We start from the raw sequence: 20,466 nt of genomic DNA, 5'->3' as shown, positions 1-20,466 counted from the left end.
TTATTTGAATTTCAGCTATCTCTGAGACGCTTGTAAAAAAAAAGAGGATGAGATGAGGGTAGAGAGGAAGTGTGCTCTGGATAGGTTATAGATGGGATTGAGAAGGGCTCTCAGATGAGTCCAAAGCATCCTCCATTCAAGCATAGAAAGAGGATGTTTGTTTCAAGTTTGAAATGCAGTGATGGCGTTGTTTGAAAATAACTGGAGGCTACCACAAGCGTTTTAAATTCAAGCCTTTTTTTTTTTTTTCCTTGATTCCAAATCCATGTAGGGAGCATAGATGGATGTGTAAGGTTTAATAAAGGGAAATACAATTCATCTTTTAATAAAATGAACTTTCAAATGTCAACATCATAAAAGGGGGAAAAGTGAAAAATGGGGTGGATCGAGTTGTAAATGGTTTCATATCCACTCTCTGTGATGGCCAGGGAAACCATCGACGGATGAAATCAGAATGGTGACAATAACATGTTGAAAGCAGATGCCAAGAAAAAGATGGACAAGAGTTGTAAGCTACCCTTTGGATCACAAGGTGTATATCCTCTTTTAACAATGTGCGTTTGTGTTTTGAATCCTTCTTTTTTTTTTTGAAATAAAAAGAGAAGGGGCTATGGACACACATCATTGTTCAATTAAGGTTAAACAAGGAGGAGGAGGGGGAGAAATCCATTATATCGTCTGTTTATTTAAAAAGAAAGGAGAGAGGGGAATAGATGGCAGAGTGGTATCCAAAAAACTATAATTTTTTCTTGTTTCAAACAAAAAAAATCAATTCAAATCCATCGCTTGATCCTCCCTTTTCTTTTGTGAACCCGAAACGACCGACAGACGACTCAACCATAATTCGGCACGATCGATCGTATCCGAAAAGACATGAGCGACGGATTGAATCATCTCGATCGATTCACCTCCAAAGTTGAGCAACTTGATCGACGTTTCCTGTGTGATCTCGGTTGGTTTTAATGCGGGGGATGCAACGGGGGAGGTTGTTTTGGAGTGAAGGATGGCCCATCGGGAGGGAAGGGCCAAGATGAAAGTTCGGACGGATGCCTTGGCTTGTTCAGGTAAACCGGTGCCAGCATATTTTGAAATGACCTCGACCAGTTTACGAAGGGTGTCTACGATTTCCTTTTTGATTTTGGATAACGTGTTGTCTGGCTGATAAATGACGGCTTGATGGTCTGTGAGTGAAACGAGATAGCGACGAAGTAGGCTCATTTGTTGTTCGATATGTTGAGAGGCATACTGTGTTCAAAAGGATCAGTGACAATTCCTTTTATTTTTTATCCTTACTTGAAGCCAACTTAGACAATATTTAAGACATTTCATACTTTCTTCACTAATGACAGCCGCCGTTGTACCAGCAGCTGAAGAAGCATGCAAGACGATTTGATGCCACCGACTGCGAGGTGCGATCGGACGATGAGGATGACGTGAAGATGATTTGTTATAGGGTTGATGAGGTGAAGTAGAACGAGAAGAATTTCTTTTTCTGATTTCATGATCATCTCTTAGTGAAGTACGAGCGAATGCACTCACAGTGGAATGAGCATCATCTTCATCTTCATCGTCTTCATCGTCTTCTTCTTTTTGTTTTGAACCAACATACGATGGGTATTTTTCTTCCAACTAGAAATAATGAATATCATCCTATTACATTCAATTCTATTTACTTTATCCAGTTGTTTACATCCCCACTCATCCACATTCGATAAAGCTTGTTTACCAAACTTGTCATAAATAGGAGCAGCAAATGATTCTACCATCTGTGCACCATATTTGACTACTTGACTCGAATTCTTTGAGTTCTCATATACTTTTAAAGCAGAATTGACCAGTGGAATATTAGACACACGATAAATGAATCTATTCTCTGGTGGATAAGACAGATGTTGAACAGAAGTGTTGGTGGGTGTAGGTAAAGGTGAAGTGGTGGTGGTAGAAGAAGGAGTTGAAAGTGGTGGTAGTGTGATGTGAACTAATAAAAATGAGTGGTTGTACTGAATAGATAAGAATTACCTTTTGATCTTGACATATCACCCAAAGCTTCTACTGCCATCTTTACATCAGGATCCATTTCTTCATTTATAAGTTGTGTAATAGACATCGCAGAGTGTTGTTGACTCATTTTTATAGAAAAAGAAAAAGAAAACTAAAAAACTAAAAAAAAAAAAAAAATTGAGATTAAAGAAATCCCATGTGAAACCTTTGAATAAATTCACGTGTTTATTCATTTTACAACTTCAATTTATTGTTCAATCAGGATCCAATAGAGAAAGTAGTTCATCATTTCTTTTTTTTTTTTGAATTCTTGAGTTTTTATTAAAAAGAAAGGAGGACATGTCTATAATCTCATGAATCCATACAAATGAATATAGTTGTGTGTGTGTGTGTGTGTGTGTGTGAATAAAAAAAAAAAAAAAATTGCCCCAACCATTTTTCATTTTATTTTTATTTCATTTTTTTTTTAAAAAAGAAAAAAAAAGGATGCCAAAGAATTGTAAGGAAATAAAAGAGATATAAAAAAAAAGAGAGAGATTGAAGGATGTAGAATAGATTATTGTGATTTCTGTCACTGTACATTTCCTGATAATAAAACAAATAGAAATAAACATAATCAAGGCAGAACACATGTTCATAATAGAAAGTTGCATTATGATTGGTTTAATGGTAAACAGATGGATGTGTGTGTGTGTGGCAATAATGATTAATAAAGAATAGATCAAGAAGGATTCATAAGAAACCAAGTGAACAAGTTGCCTTGTAAATATTACATGAATCATGGTTATTGTGAATATGGTTTATTGTGTAAATACTCTCACATCAAATCAGATCCACTCACGGGTAATCATCGCTCTTTTCATCCTTCTCATAACCTCATCCACCCTATTTAGGCCAACTCATCTATCCAAAAGAAATCCTTTATTTTCAATCATTGACCACTCCTAAGCCAACAAGACCCATTCAGCAAAAAAGACATTGTTTACCTTTTGGTTGGAAACTAAAAGATTTACCTCCTTCACTAAAACCTCCTCCTTCTTCAAATCATCGGTGGGAGTATGTCAACCAGTGGGGTTAATTTTTTCTATTTTTTTTTTTTTTATATTTTTTTTTCCCGTTCTTTTTCATGTTTCGAACGATATTCAGTCGACAGAATAAAGCATTCTTTCACACCAGCCATTTTCATTCACAAAATTATTTTGATACTTTCAAGTTTGTCGAAAGACTAGAACAAACTGGGTTCACAAGAGACCAGAGTGAGGTGATTATGACTTGTTTACAAAAAGTGATTAACGAAAGGTAGGGATCTCGTTGGTTTAATGTGTTTATTAACATGGTTCAAGTATGACAGATTTAACTAAAATCATGGTATCAAAAGCAGATCGAGAAAAAGCTGTTTATGCATACAAAGTAGACTTTGCTCAACTGAAATCAGAAATACAGTTGATTGAAAGAAACGACTTTTCGATGATGAAAACAGAAAATGACCGATTGGAAGGTGAATTAGAAAAACTCAAACAGAGATTACGTGATGAGATTGCTCGTACTCAGGCCAGTGTTCGGTTGGATCTCAATTTAGAAAAGGGTCGAGTGAGAGATGAAGCAAGTGCACAAGAAATCAAGATGAAAGAAACCGACACTCGTATTGAAAGTGAAATATCCGGTCTGAGAACACAGATGGAAGCCATCAAATTTCAAATAATGCAATACATGATTGGTACCATGACGGGTGCTGGTGCTTTGATCTTGGCTTATTTAAGAATGTTTAAATAAATCTTTCTCTCTCAAGGCATCATACCCCTCTCACATTCAATCCTACATCTCTTTGTCTACTCATCAACACTGACTCTTTCTTGACCATCCTACTGTCGATAAAAGGAACCTTTTTGACTTTTGAAACATGGTTTTTCATTATTCAATTCCCTTTTCTATCATCTTCAGGAGAGAAAGGGGGGAGAAGATCAATATTCATAGGCGTCACTGACATGTCTATTTAAAAAAAAAAAAAAAAAAAAAAAGGGCAATACGCCATATCGTGTTGATGGGTGCGTGTGCATGGAAGAAAGAGTATGTGTGTATTTGTTTTAAAACGCCGGTGCCTTATTTTTTTTTTTGTGATGAATAGGATTTAAATTAAATTCATGCATTCATTCTCTTTCTTTCTCTTTTAATCTATTCAAACAAACAAATGGAATCATTCAGAAAAGAAATCATTTTAAATGAATTTTATCCTCATTTTATAAAAGAAGAACAAGTGGTGGTGGATAATAAACAATATAAATGCATTCGACGTTCATCATTTGAAGTGATTGATTTGATGGAAACAATAAAAGAAGAAGAAGCAGTGGAAGTGGATGATGTGTATTTTTCCCCATAAATAAAATACAATCTATTTTATTCACATAAAATATGATGTAAACTCATATTGGATGAAGGTTCCTGTGGCGGAGTTAAGGGTGTTGAGTCCACTGATTTCTGTTTAATAGAGAATTGATGGGTAAAGGGTTCGACTTCTTTGGGTAACATGCTTTTGGTTGATTTAATATGAAATTGACCATCACCACGAATGAGTATAGATCCTTGTTCGTGATGACTCACAATTTGTTTTAAATAAGAAATATAATCAATCGCATTCTGAAGGATAGTCATTTTGTGTAAATTCTCTTGTTCTGCACAAGACGGAATCAGTCGTTTGATTTGACTTATTTTATCATTCATTCTCTCTCTTCTTCTCTTTTCAATCGCGCTGTGTGAAATCTTTCTCGCTTTCTCTTTTTTATCTGCTTCGTTATAAAATGTTGGATAATAAATCACTTGGGGTATAAATGATATCGGCTCCTTTTCTATGCTTTCATTCCACTTTCTTTTCTCTAAACGAGACATTGTATGAAAGAAGAAAAGAGATGAAAAAATAACTTTTTACGCCTATAAATCAGATTCCCAATCAATACACATCCTTTCACACGTGTGTCTCTGATTGGCTAAATCAATTGTCACGTTTATCAAACTAAATAGGGACTCAATTACACTATTTCTAGAAAGTAAGACTTGCTTGTGATTAAGAATGAAATCATTTCATCCAACAATCAAGTCGTGTTCACATCCCTTCTTTATTTATCTTGGCACTTTTATGTTTATATTTATTTTACAAACATCAAAAGCCTATGATGGATGAGCTTGTTTCGATAAAACAAGCAGTCGTACTCAATCTCTGATCAATCCATCTAAAACACATTATCCACACCCTCGATGAAAAATCACACTGACTCTCGAAAACACTCTCTAATGGAGCAGCTTTGGTTCACTGTCATCAAAACAAGTTTCTGGAAATGACGACAGACAAGAATGATTTTGTTTCCACTTGCTCCATGTTTCAACCATCATTGGAAAAAAAAAAAAAAAAAAAAAAAAAAAACAGTCAAAACAAACCGCTTGGCTAGACTTTGGAGGCCAGAAACACAGGCTGCTGTTTATTTTTAGACTGTTTGTGGTACTTTTTTGCATGTAAAAATAGAATGAGTGATCCACCGAGTCATCTTTGCTGTCCGTCACTGACATGTTATCGTCTTTTGTCTTGGCTACTGTCATCGTGTCACAAACGCATCAATCCTACAGTTCATATGAACCCCTAGTGTAATGAATGTTTTAAGCGTCTAGAAGCACAACATACCAGTGATGTTACTAGACACTATTTCTTTTTAAAAATGAAAAACAATGGATTCATTCAATGTCCAATTGAGCGCAAAATGATAAACAGTCAACTGGACAAGAACAATCAAAGAAAAAAAAAAAGTGAGAAAGTGAAGGACAAGAGCTGAGCTAGTGAAGGAAGCGTTCACCAAGAGAAGGAGTCATCCTTTCTAATTTGGGCAAATACACCCAAATGGTAAAAAGTCCAAATCGATCGCATGTCGCGTGCTCCTTCACCTTTGATTTCCCCCCCACAAAGCATGTGCGACAAGAAGGTGGGTGCTCTTTCTACATTATGCCTTTATCATCTGGCCTATCGATTCCCATTCGTGCCATTATCTGGCATTGCATCGCTCCATCTTGCAACTTGATCATCACAAGATAGCACTCCTTGTACAAAAGAGACAAGCTAGCTCAGGTTCACAAAGACAACCCATACCCAAATCCTTGCGTGCAGGGAGGGGGGAAGGAGGGGATTCGATGACCAAAACAACATTGTGCTCCTGCCATCGCAAGACGGATGAAAGCAGACCGTGCTGCTACATTGCACATCTCATTTTCGCGATAGCCATGAATGATGTGGTTGATCAAGCAAAGGTTGGGGGGACATTCAATCACACCCTTCTGGTGAAAGATCTATTGGTGTCATCCTCACAGTAAGGACCTCTTCTTTTGGATGTCACCGTTATAAAAACAAAATCGAGTTTTCTCTCGTCACAGAGTAAAATGAATTGCACAAATCAACCCTTCTTTCTTTCATCGCTCGTTGGATTCAAATGTCGTTTTGAAGACTGGTTCATCCGAAATTGAATACGACTACTTGTTTCGATAGTAAACAAGCGCATCAACAAGATCCTTCGGCTCAATTCTGTACGCATCCACCCTAGGCCCTTGTCCATGTTTGTAAAAAATAGACATAATAAGAAAATGTAGTTCACCTTTTTTTTTTTTTGCACGACATCAAATGCTAAAACGGTGACTTTACTTTTTTGATCCTCTTTATTAATAGAATAGCCAAATGAGGCTAATTTATCTATAAATAGTCATAAATCATCTTTGTACACTATTTTCACACCTCATTTCTTTCTTTGGTTATCGTTTTACATTTCTAAATCATGTCTGTCATTAGCATTGAATAAACTGTCTGTAGCTTTTATTACGATTCGCAAATCAAGACTAATGTTGAAGCTTGTTATGGTAAAGACCCCTTTCTACGCTCTCTAAAGTCATCATAACTTCAGCATCCATCTCCGGCTGTACTAGAGACCTCTGATCGCTCCCCCTCCCAAAAAAGAAAAGGGCAATAGCTGCTGAAAAATGGAGAACACATACTGGGTTTTGAATACATATCGGGGCGCACTTTTTTGGAACGATCCATTTTTTAGAAAGATGAATCAAGTAGAGACGAACTATAGAAATCATAAAGACGAAAAAATCAACCAATGAAATTCTTTTAAAAGTAGAATGAAACTAAATGGTTCATAATTAGGACAAAGAAAATAAGGCTGAGACAGTCTTTTAAAGACATCGTTCTTTGTTTGAATATCTATCCTCAGAAGGACTTTACATGCCTTATTCATCCGATACAATCTTTACGAGAGACGATTTGACAAAGCAGCCACTATTCGAGGAGTCAAGATATCATGAGATTCCAGAGGATGCCTTTTGCTATATTGCTTTACCTTTGACCAAAACTCTTCAATATAAGTAGGTACTAAGCTATTGTCATGTACTCTTACATTGTCCCATCACAAAATAATGTCCTTTTATTCCTTCTTTATCCAACATATTTCTCAAAAAGATAAGGATATGTTCTGTATTAGTTCCTTTTCCTGCTCTTACAATCTTGGATGTTCCAGAGACTTTTTTTTTTGAAATTCAGGAAGCTCTCTACCACCACTCTCATTAAATCCATTCTACATTCTGTAGGCTGTGCTACGAGAAGCTAAAATAGTTGACCTTGTCCAAGACGCTTGGGATTTTAACTTTGATGCCAGTCTTTCTTTTTCAATAAATAAATGTGCACATAATTAACTCAAAAATATACTTTTTTTTTAAATAAAGTCTTGTTCAATAATCCACGATATTTATTTTACACATTTTAGTATTTTTTTAGATATTATGAAATGCCAAAAGACGTCCATTAAGAACAAGGGCAAAAAGGGTATAAAATAGATGGCAAATATTAGAGGATAGATGGCTATGTAAAAGCCTTCTGTATTGAGTCATATTTGTTGTAAAAAGGGTAACCAAGCTCATATCGTACTCTAGATAGTGGGCCAGCGAATAAGCTACCGGAAATTGTAGTAGATAAAGAAAAAAATATGTCCAATACAGTGAATTCACCTAAATGAAATATTGTAAGGTTTTGTCTTGAAAAAAATAAATAAAAAAAAGCCCTATGTTACCTTCAAATTCGAAGATCGTCATCGTCCGTCATTGTGATCTTTTAGTTGTTAATAATAACACAAAAAAACGTCGTCCAGTTTTCTTAAGTTCGGGTGATGGAACGATACAAATCAGTAATTATGTTGTTGGTCATCTTGTGAGAAGTTTGCTCAGGCGGGTTCATTCAGATAAAGACATAACATAGGGAAAATAAAGTGTTAGTACGTTGTCTTTTACTATTTTTTTAGACACTCATACCGACCTTTTTCATCCATTCAAAGCACCAGCTGCGCACAACATACGCGTAGAAAGCGCTTCAGCATTCAACCAAGTTACTTAATATTAGCAATTCGATTAAAGGACGTGACACAACAGCTAGAGCTTTGAGGCATTCTACAAAGAACACTTGACAACGAAATACGTCGGTCTGCCTAACCATAACGTGGCCACTCATCATTGTATTGAAGAGAAAATCACGCTTAGACGTAAGATCTGCCCTCAAGCTTAAGATAATGGATAACTTAATGATTGCGCCTTAAGCTCCTAAATAGAGAAAGGCTAATTGGCAAGTTGCAATCGTCATTAGTCCCATCTACCGCTATTGGTTTGTCAATCTGCAGAAGCTTGAGAAAAAAAAAGCGAAAAATGGAGAACGTATGAAATTGTTTATATTAAAAATGACGTATGCTTTGAACTTTACCCCTAACTGTAATAATTTTTAAATCAGAGGTTTTACACTATTTTCAGGAGTGAATGTCGCATTCTTACAAATTTTACGTTTATACATAAAAACGACAAGTTAACATGACATTCATTCCTGAAAATAGTGTATTAAATGGTGAAATAGGTAAACGCTTAGACTAATTAGTATTTATACTATCTCACAATTTTAAACTAGTCTAATAACCCCTTACATCGTATCCCAACATACTTTAAACATGATTCATATTCAATTTATAAGAAATCAGAGTAGCGAATGCTTTACAAAGATTTATTACAGTCTTTTCTTTATTATTCGGTCATAACTAATTCTATTCATTTAACTCAATGCAAGTTGTTTCAATATAGCTCCTGATGCAATGAGACATAAATGAAAAATAGATCTACTCAAGAAATAATTATAAACAGTCCACTTGTATAACCAGGAACAGGTCTTTATATTAAAATTTATTCATACTAGATCTACAGCTTTAATTAATTAAAGTATCTTGAAAAGGATTTAATTGAATCTTCATAAAAAGAATATAAATATCAGATATTATAATATTAAATAAAAATATAACTTTTTAAGTCTCTTCGAATTTAATAGTTTTTTTTTATCCTTACAATATAATACAACTTAACATTCAAAATGCCACAGTCTAAGTCTCAAAGAGAAAACTCTCGTGCTAAATCTACAAGTCCAACAAATTTCAATAAACCAATCCCTGGAAAAAGAATCTTGCATATTGATATAGATCAAGTGAATGTTAGAGGGGTTTCAAAAAAATATCTCAATGCACCTGTTTCCGGATGGACAAGCCCAAGCAAATTGATTAATTCGATCCAGGTCGATAATATGTTAAACGCAGGACCTCAACAAGCCCTAGATCATATAAGAAAAAGTTTGGAAAATATTGGAAAATCAAGTAACATTGCTGGCCAGTTGTCTAGATACGCGGCCAACTGTCATAAATATTCCCTTAAACCAAAGTTTTCGGAGGAGTTTATAAACTTATATGCCGCTAAGCGAGGAAGAGTACAAGATTGCGCGTTAAAGGAGAAGTCGCGTATTTTATCTTCTAAGGCTATGGACTCCGCATCTGATATTACAGATAAGGCGCTTGACATTTTGAAAGAGTCTACCTTGAGAGAAATGAGCAATGGTAAAACTTAATGTTGTTATGAATAATCCTTCAAAATACAAACTAAAATTATGTTCTAGAGCATTATGAAGTGAATGATGCTGATCAAAATGAATTGGCAAATAAGGTAAAGTTATAAACCATGTATAAGTAAAAGGCACTTGATCATGATGTACTTAATATTGATGAAATATACAGGAAGATGCCAAAACTGATAGTGGAGAATTTATGGGACCTGCCAGACTTATCAACCATTCTCCAAATCAGCCAAAATTATCAACGATACATATTGAAAATGTGCAAAACAATTGCTTTATTGCCATTTCCAGCATGCCGTTGTTTTTAATGCCGCCTTTTCTACGAGAGGTTTTGAATAGTAACTACGCTGATCAAAAGGTATTAAAGAGTCTAGGGAATTTTCCTTCTGTACTTCGAATCTTAAACCAAATGATGGATGATAATGTCGAGTACAGCACTTTTCCTCAGAATTTATGGAGCTTTCAGTCTCAAGCGATAATGTGGAGCCCTTTAGAGAACGAGTTCTTTTCCGTTATTGCTATTATAATGACAGACTTCTGGGGATTGTTTAAGAGAATTGATTTTAATCGAAATCATGAGAGAACTTTCTGGGTAGAGTATGTTGTACCATTGTTTAAGCATTTCTCTACTATGAACAAAGGAGTTATCTTCAGTTGGTAAGTGATTAGCTTGTTAATTGAATATGTTTACAATATACTGACATTATTTATATTACGCATAAGGTGTGAATCACTGGTTTTGTCTCATGGCAAAAGCCAGATAATACCTGGGGTCTGGAATAATACAACAGAAAAGCTTTTTGCGGATGGTGTTGGACGTCAGGATGGTTTTGAAATTGTCATCATGGAATCTTCAGGTCCATTTCTTACTGAAAACATTGAACACTCAGTTGATGATACATGGAAATTGATAACCATGACCACCAATTCATTAAGAAATGAGATACTGAAGTATCAAGATGCCTCGATTGAAACTGCCAAAGGCTGATAAACCTTTGGCATACAATGCATCTGTGACAAAATTACATTGATAAAGACCAGCCTTTGTACCTCAACAAAATGGCAGGTAGTGGAATTAAGAAGCGCAACCATTCCGGTAACGTGGGACTCCAGAGCTTGTATGATGTTGGTGTTTGAGTTGTTAGCCACTCTTCAGGTAAATAGCTTTAACTTTAAAAACATTGATATTTTTATTTATTTATTTTTTTCAGAACGAATATGATAACCAGAAGAACATCCTGAGAAAGTTACGACGAGAAAATAACTTTCTAGACCCAGTTGGTGAAGAACATAGTATAAGATACAAGTTCGAGAATTCAGATCTTCTGAAATAAAAATGTGAGTTATTTGTTCTTTACCCTATTGCCTATGTCTTTATTTTATACAATCGTTTATCGTGAATTATTGAACAAGACTTTATTTAAAAAAAAAAAGTATATTTTTGAGTTAATTATGTGCACATTTATTTATTGATTCAAAATCATCTCACTAAAAAATTTATCGTCCCAAAAAAAAAAAAAGTGCGCCACGATATTTATTCAAAACCTAGTAGATGAAATAATGACACGCATCTCTCTCTTTTACTGACCTTGGCATCTACAAAAATGCTCAAGTTTCAGAATAACGCATGACGTAGCTTTGATTCTACAATCAAAGTGTTGCATCGTTTAAATACACGTTCGTTCAAGAATCACAGCCATCGGTAAGGTGAGCTGTAGATGCATGGAGGCTGCCAAAGCCTCTGTTTGAACAAAAACGAATGACAGTCCCTCTAAAAAAAAAGACATGCTGAGGATTGCTCGTGATAAAACAGTAAATCTTTTAATTTATAATGAAAAACATGCTACTTTTAATTTTTCTTTTTATTAAATTATAAACATTTTATTCTTCAATACAGTCAATAGATCTATAAAAAACAAAGTTAATATTTGGATTATTAAACATGTATTTAAAAGAGAAAAAGAATGAATCTTCAGTTTTATACATCCAGTCAGCACAAGACGATTGCCCGGTTTCTTTTTTAACCGTAACAATGACTTTATGACGGCTCTTCCTATTTTGATGTGTGTTGTTTTCATCCTTTGATCCCTTTTCCTTCTTTTCTCTTTACAAATCAATATACACTTACCATAGAAAAGAATAGAGAACAATTTAAATGAATAAAGAAAAAAAGAGAAAAAGAGAAAGGCAGAGGGATGATTTATAGAGAAAAAAAAAAAAGAAATTTTTTTTTCTTTTGCAATTATGGCAGTCCTATTTTATAAAGTACTTTTCACCAATAACATTCAAGATATCAATCTTGGTTATAATTTATTATTCAACAAGTTTTTGAGATGTGGTTTGAGTAATTGATAGTTTTCTAAACTTTTCCAGTACATCATACATCGAACTCTGATTGCTCTTCTTTTTCTTTTTACTCAATTTTTCTTGTCCTTTCTTTTCAGACAAATGAATAGACTCCATCATTTCTGTATTTGACATACGCGTCATTTGAGCTCTTTTGACTTCTGTATAATCCATATCCACCAAAGACATGTATACCAAATGTCGGTGAGCGTGTGATTTACGTAGTTTGAGTGATACTCGAACATGGTCAAATAGATTAAAGTCAATAGGATGCGGCAAGTTACAAGACACAACCGAAATGGACGTAGGCATGTTGACCTCAATACTACAATCTGGTATTGTCTTTTCTTCTTTTTCTTCGCCTATAATTATGTAAGCAAAAAATTTTAGACTCTTTTCATTTACCTTTGTTTCCAGAAATCAATGATAAAGGCACGCTTGGTGTACCATCCCTTTCTTTAAGATAAACAGGTCCTTTTAAGCCAAGTCTACATGTGTCATTTGAGTTTTACGTTTCATTCTTTTTATAGAAATTTATACCTTGGCACAAACACATAAAATCCATTCGATCTGATTTCAGATATAATACCTTTTTCGATCAGTGGCTCACCATCAAAGGTCTTGTAACATTAAAGATGAATTGAGAATAAGGAAAACTCTTGTTTCTCTTACCTTTTGTAATACATAAAGACTTTGGAATAGCTCTGTAGAATCCTACTCAAAATAATATTAAAACTTGATCATCAGCACATTTCTATCTTTACCCTCTGAGCAAATTTTGATTCTCTGGATTTTCGATTCAGATTATCACAAATATCCGTAATCGCACTGTCCTTATACATCAATGAACCTGATACATCCACACTGTCCTGAACACACGCCAGCAATTGTCTATGTGCAACAATATCTGCATATCGACGAATAGGTGACTTGTGTTTAAAAAAGTCAGTAAAGTGTATATAAAGCAAAATCAGATCCTCTACCGTGAAATGGGTATAAAATTCTAAGGCAAGACCATAGTGAAAGTATTGATCTACAGAAAAATGGCCTGATGAAATATAACCTGCTTCATTCATTGCCATTGTAGCCATCGTTTTAAGCAATTTGACAATTTCTACATCGTCTTGGCATGCCTCTGCTATTTTTTGAAGGGATTGACTGAGTGCCCTATTAGATGAAAAATCAACCAGGAAGCCCTAGTGCACATTTAGAATTATTACGGGTCTAGCAAGGGGGTCTATTTTCACATACCTTGCTTTCGGCAGCTTTCACCAACTTTTCAAATTGTCTGGGGCTAGGAGGAGGATGATGTCTAAGAATAGCGGCATCTTTAAATCCATCATAAATTCTTTTTCCAACGGAGGCATTGGCTAAAATCATTGCTTCGGCTACCAGTCCATGAATTTCCATGCTATCCTTGGGAAGTAAAAGAGTGGTTAAGGAGAATAAAATAAATTAAAGGGGTTATATGTGATTTGTTGAATAAGAAAAAAGGATATTAATATCAGTGATTTCATGCTTATCCGTAATCTTGAATTTTATTTCTGAGCTTTCCAATTCAAGTGCACCCTTTGCCAAACGTCTATCCTGTTTAGGTGTATTATTAAATATGTTTTACGTTACATTGTTTTATAGTTACCCGAATGACTCGAAGCACTTGAGCTAGTTTTTCAATACGAGGTTTCAATTTTTTACAAAGAGATGCATCCAACCCTGAAGCTACTTGCTTTCCGTTCAGCAATTGCTGTGCTTGCTCATATTCCATTTCACAGCTTGAATGAATGATTGTCCTACCAAACCAAGTATCTAGAATATTGCATTTTTCATCCATTGTCCAAATCACAGATACAGCATATCGATCCACGCGATGTCTGAGTGAGCACACTCTTTCACTCAGTACAGACGGAAGCATATCAAATCTTCTATCTGCTAAATAAACAGTTGTTCCTCTATTCCCCTCAATACGTTAAAAGCCTAAATCAATCCCCTAGTGCGCATATATGTACCTTGATCTTGCTTCCAGATCTGTAATAAAATTTTCCTTTACAAAATAGCTGACATCGGCAATATGAACCCCTAACTCTACATGACCATTCGAGAGCTCCTTTATGGACATTGCATCTGTTTTTTATATTGTTACTATTCTATCATTTACTAAAGCTAAAAAACAAACCATCAATATCTTGACAATTGGGAGGATCGATACTGAAGACAACCAAATCTCTTAAATCTCTTCTTTTATCGATCTCTTCCTAATAATCATTATAACAATGAATAAGCGATTATCCTATTTCTCTATATAAAAACCTTTTCTGGTTGCCAAGGAGATTCAGGACTATCTAACGGCATTTCTCTTAATGATGCTTCACTAAAGCCCTGACTAGCTTGAGATACAGAAATATCATGTTCTACTAAGATAGCAGAGATTTCTGTATCTAATTCATGAATAGGTCCTAAAGATCTTACAAAATGTCCATTTGGGTATTGAGAAGATACTGGCCTACCAAAATAGGTGAGGTTGATCATACAGTTGTAAAATGCGATCCATGCTTACCAATTGTCAATACGAACAACAATACGTTGGTTTTCAATCAATTTAACATTGTTGTATCGAATTCTGATCTTTGGAATCACAGGATCGAGTGGAATGGCTAAATGAATCGATCCACCTACCTCATCTTCCTGCACAGTGGCCACATACGATCTCCAATTTCGATTCAAGATACCAACCACTCGACCTGAAGGTTGACTTGCATTGGTCACATAATCTCTTTCATATTCTAAACTGATGTGTTAATCTTTTTGTTTGCAAGACCTCTTTTTAGTACAACACCATCTTCTGCATTATTGCTCTCAAATGCAATATCATTGGTTAAATGAGACCAATCGTTCTCTGATAAAAGTTCCACGACTACAGCGTCTCCATGTACTTGTAGCATATATAAGTATACACAAGTCATCTTACTAAATGAATCAAAGTATTTACCTGCACGATTACGATGATCATTACCAGTAATCAAGATATTCCGACCATCATTTGCACTGATATAAGCTTGATCTCGATGATCCTTTTTACAGCGTAAAGTACCAGAGAAATAACGACCTGATTTGATGCCCACCTCAAGTTCTTCAATTGATTTGTACTATGCAAACAGTCGCTAAATCCCTATTGCTCAAAAAGAAATAACTATGATTATACCTCTACATAACCTGATACAGCTGCTTCATTTGTACGTTGTTTACTACTGAACTTGATCTTTCCAAACTCATCCTCCTCCAACACGACATCTGCCAATCCTTGTACAAGATCATTCAACAATGTATGCTGACTCCAATAGGTTTGAATGTATTCTTTAGTTGACATGACGACTATGCTGTCTGGTGGAGTGAATTTGGCCTTTTGCTCGGTCAAGAGAATAATTTTCTTGGACAGATGTCTTTGATACCACGCTGCTAGTTCACATAAAGCGCGCCAATCACGATCGGATGAGGGTTCTTGAGGAAAGCGGTGAACCTTGGTCTCTGCAAAGATCTCATTGTAAAACACAATACTTTTTCGTCGTGAATCATTGATGATTTGTCGAAGTTTTCGATAAATTTTCATCTTGTCATGTTGTTGAAGCTATACCAACATACGCACACATATTAATATTCTTTTTCTCGTTTTTTGGGGTTGTTTTACATTCATAATGACAGTTTGACTACAAATGATGCCTGTGATCTCTTCTTGTTCAAGAATTTCTAAATAACGCATAATGACCTAATACACTTGTTTATTCATTGACATACATGTATGTTGTGTATATATACCGAGATATCCGGTATAATGTAATGATCACTTGAAGAACTCAATAATGCCTGATGTCCATTATTCTCACAATTAGACGTACAAGACTCTGATAAACACGGTATATCATCGCGCACATATTCTACATTTCCTTATTAAACCTCTTTGAATTTTCCTTATTTTTTCTATTTACGTTCTCTAACAAGTTTCACTATGGCATTGCTTTTTGTTTTCTTATAAAACGAGCGATCGTTTTTTAATGACATTTTGAAATAATGATAAAAAAAAAGCCAGGATTGAAAAATAGAAAAGGACCGGAGTAGTTCAAATTAGGTAAATAGTATCTATGACAATAAAAAAAAAAGGAAGAGGATAACCAGTTAATGCACCAAAGTGATGAACCAATCTTATCCGTCAAAGGTCAATCAAGAAATCACTCAAATGAAATCTTTCATGGAATTGATAAATTCCCTGTAATGATACTTTACATAGCATCCTTTATATCACTAGGCTTTCGAACAATATCGTTCTTTTTGAGATGCTTTTTTAGTATTCATTTCAATTAGCTTCAACGCGTTTGTTCCGACAATGTAGATCACAAGCGTTTTCTCAAGATAAAAAGTTTCAAAGAACCAGATAGGATTATCTAACGAAACTGTAAAGATATATATTCATTTTGTACATGATAGTGCTTTATGCAGATAATAAAAAACGCATTTAAAAATTCAACAGCTATCTCTACTGCATCAGCTAAAATTGATACTATAGCCATAACAACCTTGGAACATGCAAATCAAATAGGGGAAGCTTGATACTTTAAGAATCGCTTGACCATCCAGCTCGAATTGTGAACCATGACAATAAATTGTTATCACAACTTATTTGACCGGGTTTATCTGTAACAAAAGGAAAGACTAGTTATTCATACTTGCTAAGTAGTCATCATAATGTATCTTTGCTAGTAATGAGCACAAAGCTGTAGCATACAGTAAGCAGTTGTCTGGAAATATCAATTCAGTTGAAATGAAGGCTTCTGTAATATCCTGTTCAGATATTATCTCAGTCATTTACAAAGCAATGCACAGTAGCGAAATTGTCTCATTTTGTTCGCATTTTGAGCATACATCTACTATGTATTTGAACGCAGACGCAGCTCAAGTATTAGTATAACAAGACAATATAAAAATATCTATAGTTAAAGTTCATTAGACAATTAGAGTTAAAATAAGCTCACTAAATACCACTGACAATGACTCTACAACTATGAAAGAACGCAGCAAAGTGCTGTTTTTCTTTGTTGTCTATACTTTACGTCGTGCATGTTCACTAATTGACTTCCGTCACCGAAAAGACGACAAATATCAGTAAGCATGGAAGCTCAATGTGATTATTTTGTGATAATGTAAAGGCGTGCAAGAAGACACCAGATGCAGCCCAAGTGTGTCCAATTAAACTGCGCTGGTCAATGCTTTCGAAGTTAAAGAAAAATAAACAAAAAACTATTTGCAATAGCATTTGAATATCTTTAGGTTGATACACTTCTTCAAACCTATGTTAGGCAGCAACACTACAAACCATGCTTTTTATGATAAAATTGTCTTTTTTAAAAGTTTCTGATTGGCGACTTGAGTTATACTATCTGGAGCTTTTCAAATAACAAGAAAAACCTTTAATATACGATAATCATAACATCTTGTGGTGCTTCTCAAAAATCCTTAATGGTTGTATAGCAGAAAGCCCAAGTCCTAAGTAGTGGAAACATGTTTTTTCTTTGGAATTCTGGATTTGCGCCCATTATAACTAGCAAGACAAACTAAAGTAATAAAAAATAAACTGTTTACTTCTAAAAAGCCCTTTACATGTGCTCAAAAAATTTATTTTCGTCCTTCATACATTCAAATCGTTATTTTTTCCAAACCTTTAATAATTGTATGTATATGCGTATTAAAAACAATTTCTAGTTTATTCTATCAAAAGTAATATATTTCTTCTATTCCTTTTTATATCAAGATAGGTCATCACTTTGCCGATCACAATTTCCCAAATAAAGGTGTCGCTTTTCTGCTATTGCTCCACACAGAATTTCATAAATTTGTGTTCCTACGCTAGAGTAAATAACCTAGAGAACTCTGCCCAAATGATCTGAAAAACAAGTTTTAATTCATCTAAAGGTTTTTCTCAATCTCAAGTGGAAAAATTATAGCGTACATGTAATTTCTGAAAAGAATGTACCTAAAGATGTGCTTAGGAATATTTCTTTTTCCTCTCTCTTTTTTTTTATTTGTTTTAATCACCAGTTCAGAGTTAAATGTAATTTTTTTTTTATTTTTTCTTTTTTTTTTACATAAAAGGGTCACTTTATTATTACTATTGATGACCAAATCGTGATTTTCTTTGTACAACAATTGTAGACTTGCCTTTTACATTCAAAAGAAGTGAAAGCTTGACACACACGTGTACGAATATGTATTTTAAGGTTTAGATCTGAATAATACCTATAAAAAAAAGTTTTAAGAGTTTTACTTTTCACTTTCTACTTTTTCTTCTTTTCTTCTTTTACTCTTAAACTCATTATGAAATTTTCCAAATATCTTGAAAATCAAAGTGTGCCTGAATGGCGCAAGGCTTATATTTGTTACAAGGGATTAAAGAAAGATCTAAAAGCAGTTGAAAGAGTAACATGAAAAGGTTACACCATTTCATTTCCTATTCACCTTTTGTTTGTATAGTTTCGTAAATCGAAAGAAAGAAAAGCAGCAAGCTATTTGGAACACTATTTTCAGAATTTGAATCAACCCAGTCATGTTCCTTTTATTCATCATTTTGATCAATCTACTTCTCGGCCAGGTACATAACATATTTATAGGTATGAATAGATAAATAAATTACGGATAGGGTCTATTCAATCTGACAAGATGAGCTTGTCCATATTAGACAAAGTTTTATACTACGCAAGCTCTTCTGAAAGACAATTTTTTGAATCTTTAGATTTTGAACTAGATAAAGTAGCAGAATTTTATGACGGTAGATAATAATACTTTTTTTTTTATTAAAAGTGAAATTGAATAAGTACGCATTTTATAAGAAAAGGAAACAGATGCAAAATTAAAGTTGGAGGCGTTAAAAACACAAATGCAATTTATAGCCGAGATGGGTCGTCAATTGCTTGATGTAAGCCCTTTTTTTTTTTTTTTTTTTTTTATATACTAAATTGACAGTTTTAAAATTCATTTTTCAGACTGGACAGGATCAATATCAGTGGTTTAAATCTCAAAATGGTGAACAAAGAATAAGTTATAACGTTGCTAGAAGTAGATTAAAAAAGGCGATCACAGAATATTATCGAAGCCTGGGGTTTTTGAAATCGTATCAAGAATTAAACGAAACTGGGTTTCGAAAGATTTTAAAAAAATTTGACAAAGTGGCAGGATGGAAAGCAAGTCCATTGTATATGAAAGTAGTTGGGTCACACTATTGGGTCAACTCGAAAGATTTGAATCGTATGATGCATGAAACGGAGGTAAAAGAAAAAGATGATGTTGAAATATAACTTGATAATTATAAAGACGAGTAGACTTTGTATATAAATGAATTTGCGGTTGGCCATCGTCGACGTGGTATGCGTAAATTAAGAGCTCCAGAACCAAACAAAGTAAGGTAGAAAGTAATATAAAGAACAATATGCTTATAATCGATGTACTGTTGATAGAATTATAATTCAACTACATTAAGAGTGGGCATTTTGTTAGGTATAACCATTCCTTTGTTTATACAAGCATCCTATTTAGGTGAGCACGAAATCAAATAAATAACAAGATATGCTTACATTTCTATATACAGCCATGGATCCTCAGACAGTCATACAGTTACCTAACCTCTACATCAACACACAAATATACGCCAGCTTTCTTTTACCCATCTTATTCTGCCTAGGATTTTCTATCAATCTTATCGTTTGGCACAGATTTAGAATCAATTATAAGCTTATTTTTGAATTGAATTCAAGAGACAATTTGGATTATCACCAGTTTGCAGAGTTGCCTTCTATTCTACTACTCATTAGCTGCTGTATCATGTACATTGATTTCTCGCAACTGACAGCACCAGCTATTCCCTCTGAACTTTATCCCTTAATCTTGTTTATCATACTTGCTGCCATCATGCTATGTCCATTTAACATATTCTATCTCTCAGCACGACGTTGGCTGGGTATTACTTTGGTAACCTGTACACCTATCCCTCAAATATTAAAAATCTCATAATCTGTTTAGGGAAGAATTATACTGTCCTATTGCTTTCCTGTAGAATTTAGGGATTTCTTTGTTGCTGATGAACTTAACAGTTTATCTTATTCAATTTGGACAATTTCCTA

General features: G+C 34.4%; 10 protein-coding genes across 10 annotated transcripts; 5 read left to right on the top strand and 5 right to left on the bottom strand.

Annotated features, from left to right (window-relative positions):
• Window positions 1–768: 768 nt before the first annotated feature.
• Window positions 769–2,128, bottom strand: RO3G_07339 (uncharacterized protein; the record flags this gene model as incomplete). The annotated part of the gene is made up of 4 exons (XM_067661929.1): window positions 769–1,245; window positions 1,294–1,629; window positions 1,674–1,978; window positions 2,020–2,128. The coding sequence occupies 4 exons, from the start codon at window positions 2,126–2,128 to the stop codon at window positions 769–771; spliced, it is 1,227 nt and encodes a 408-aa protein (XP_067518030.1).
• A 359-nt stretch (window positions 2,129–2,487) lies between these two features.
• On the top strand, window positions 2,488–3,079 carry RO3G_07338 (uncharacterized protein; the record flags this gene model as incomplete). The annotated part of the gene is made up of 4 exons (XM_067661928.1): window positions 2,488–2,500; window positions 2,557–2,670; window positions 2,722–2,844; window positions 2,895–3,079. The coding sequence occupies 4 exons, from the start codon at window positions 2,488–2,490 to the stop codon at window positions 3,077–3,079; spliced, it is 435 nt and encodes a 144-aa protein (XP_067518029.1).
• A 287-nt stretch (window positions 3,080–3,366) lies between these two features.
• On the top strand, window positions 3,367–3,774 carry RO3G_07337 (uncharacterized protein; the record flags this gene model as incomplete). Its single annotated transcript, XM_067661927.1, has 1 exon — window positions 3,367–3,774. One exon carries the CDS (start codon window positions 3,367–3,369, stop codon window positions 3,772–3,774), a length of 408 nt encoding a protein of 135 aa, XP_067518028.1.
• Window positions 3,775–4,395: 621 nt separating this feature from the next.
• RO3G_07336 (uncharacterized protein) lies at window positions 4,396–4,884 on the bottom strand (the record flags this gene model as incomplete). The annotated part of the gene is made up of 1 exon (XM_067661926.1): window positions 4,396–4,884. One exon carries the CDS (start codon window positions 4,882–4,884, stop codon window positions 4,396–4,398), a length of 489 nt encoding a protein of 162 aa, XP_067518027.1.
• Window positions 4,885–7,267: 2,383 nt separating this feature from the next.
• On the bottom strand, window positions 7,268–7,606 carry RO3G_07335 (uncharacterized protein; the record flags this gene model as incomplete). Its single annotated transcript, XM_067661925.1, has 3 exons — window positions 7,268–7,312; window positions 7,374–7,405; window positions 7,534–7,606. The coding sequence occupies 3 exons, from the start codon at window positions 7,604–7,606 to the stop codon at window positions 7,268–7,270; spliced, it is 150 nt and encodes a 49-aa protein (XP_067518026.1).
• Window positions 7,607–9,430: 1,824 nt separating this feature from the next.
• RO3G_07334 (uncharacterized protein) lies at window positions 9,431–10,949 on the top strand (the record flags this gene model as incomplete). The annotated part of the gene is made up of 4 exons (XM_067661924.1): window positions 9,431–9,944; window positions 10,004–10,050; window positions 10,122–10,618; window positions 10,685–10,949. 4 exons carry the CDS (start codon window positions 9,431–9,433, stop codon window positions 10,947–10,949), a joined length of 1,323 nt encoding a protein of 440 aa, XP_067518025.1.
• A 132-nt stretch (window positions 10,950–11,081) lies between these two features.
• On the top strand, window positions 11,082–11,295 carry RO3G_07333 (uncharacterized protein; the record flags this gene model as incomplete). The annotated part of the gene is made up of 2 exons (XM_067661923.1): window positions 11,082–11,117; window positions 11,173–11,295. The coding sequence occupies 2 exons, from the start codon at window positions 11,082–11,084 to the stop codon at window positions 11,293–11,295; spliced, it is 159 nt and encodes a 52-aa protein (XP_067518024.1).
• A 979-nt stretch (window positions 11,296–12,274) lies between these two features.
• On the bottom strand, window positions 12,275–13,717 carry RO3G_07332 (uncharacterized protein; the record flags this gene model as incomplete). The annotated part of the gene is made up of 6 exons (XM_067661922.1): window positions 12,275–12,669; window positions 12,713–12,795; window positions 12,848–12,927; window positions 12,980–13,021; window positions 13,072–13,503; window positions 13,559–13,717. The coding sequence occupies 6 exons, from the start codon at window positions 13,715–13,717 to the stop codon at window positions 12,275–12,277; spliced, it is 1,191 nt and encodes a 396-aa protein (XP_067518023.1).
• A 737-nt stretch (window positions 13,718–14,454) lies between these two features.
• On the bottom strand, window positions 14,455–15,911 carry RO3G_07331 (uncharacterized protein; the record flags this gene model as incomplete). Its single annotated transcript, XM_067661921.1, has 5 exons — window positions 14,455–14,559; window positions 14,615–14,807; window positions 14,862–15,087; window positions 15,273–15,450; window positions 15,507–15,911. 5 exons carry the CDS (start codon window positions 15,909–15,911, stop codon window positions 14,455–14,457), a joined length of 1,107 nt encoding a protein of 368 aa, XP_067518022.1.
• Window positions 15,912–18,667: 2,756 nt separating this feature from the next.
• On the top strand, window positions 18,668–20,356 carry RO3G_07330 (uncharacterized protein; the record flags this gene model as incomplete). The annotated part of the gene is made up of 8 exons (XM_067661920.1): window positions 18,668–18,769; window positions 18,824–18,941; window positions 18,990–19,118; window positions 19,240–19,265; window positions 19,333–19,614; window positions 19,669–19,746; window positions 19,804–19,843; window positions 19,935–20,356. 8 exons carry the CDS (start codon window positions 18,668–18,670, stop codon window positions 20,354–20,356), a joined length of 1,197 nt encoding a protein of 398 aa, XP_067518021.1.
• Window positions 20,357–20,466: the final 110 nt, after the last annotated feature.

The sequence above is a fragment of the Rhizopus delemar genome, genomic scaffold (assembly GCF_000149305.1).
Source record: "Rhizopus delemar RA 99-880 supercont3.5 genomic scaffold, whole genome shotgun sequence".
Classification (NCBI taxonomy): Eukaryota; Fungi; Mucoromycota; class Mucoromycetes; order Mucorales; family Rhizopodaceae; genus Rhizopus; species Rhizopus delemar.
Note: the sequence above shows the minus strand (reverse complement) of the source record. Positions and strands in the feature narration are given on the sequence as shown.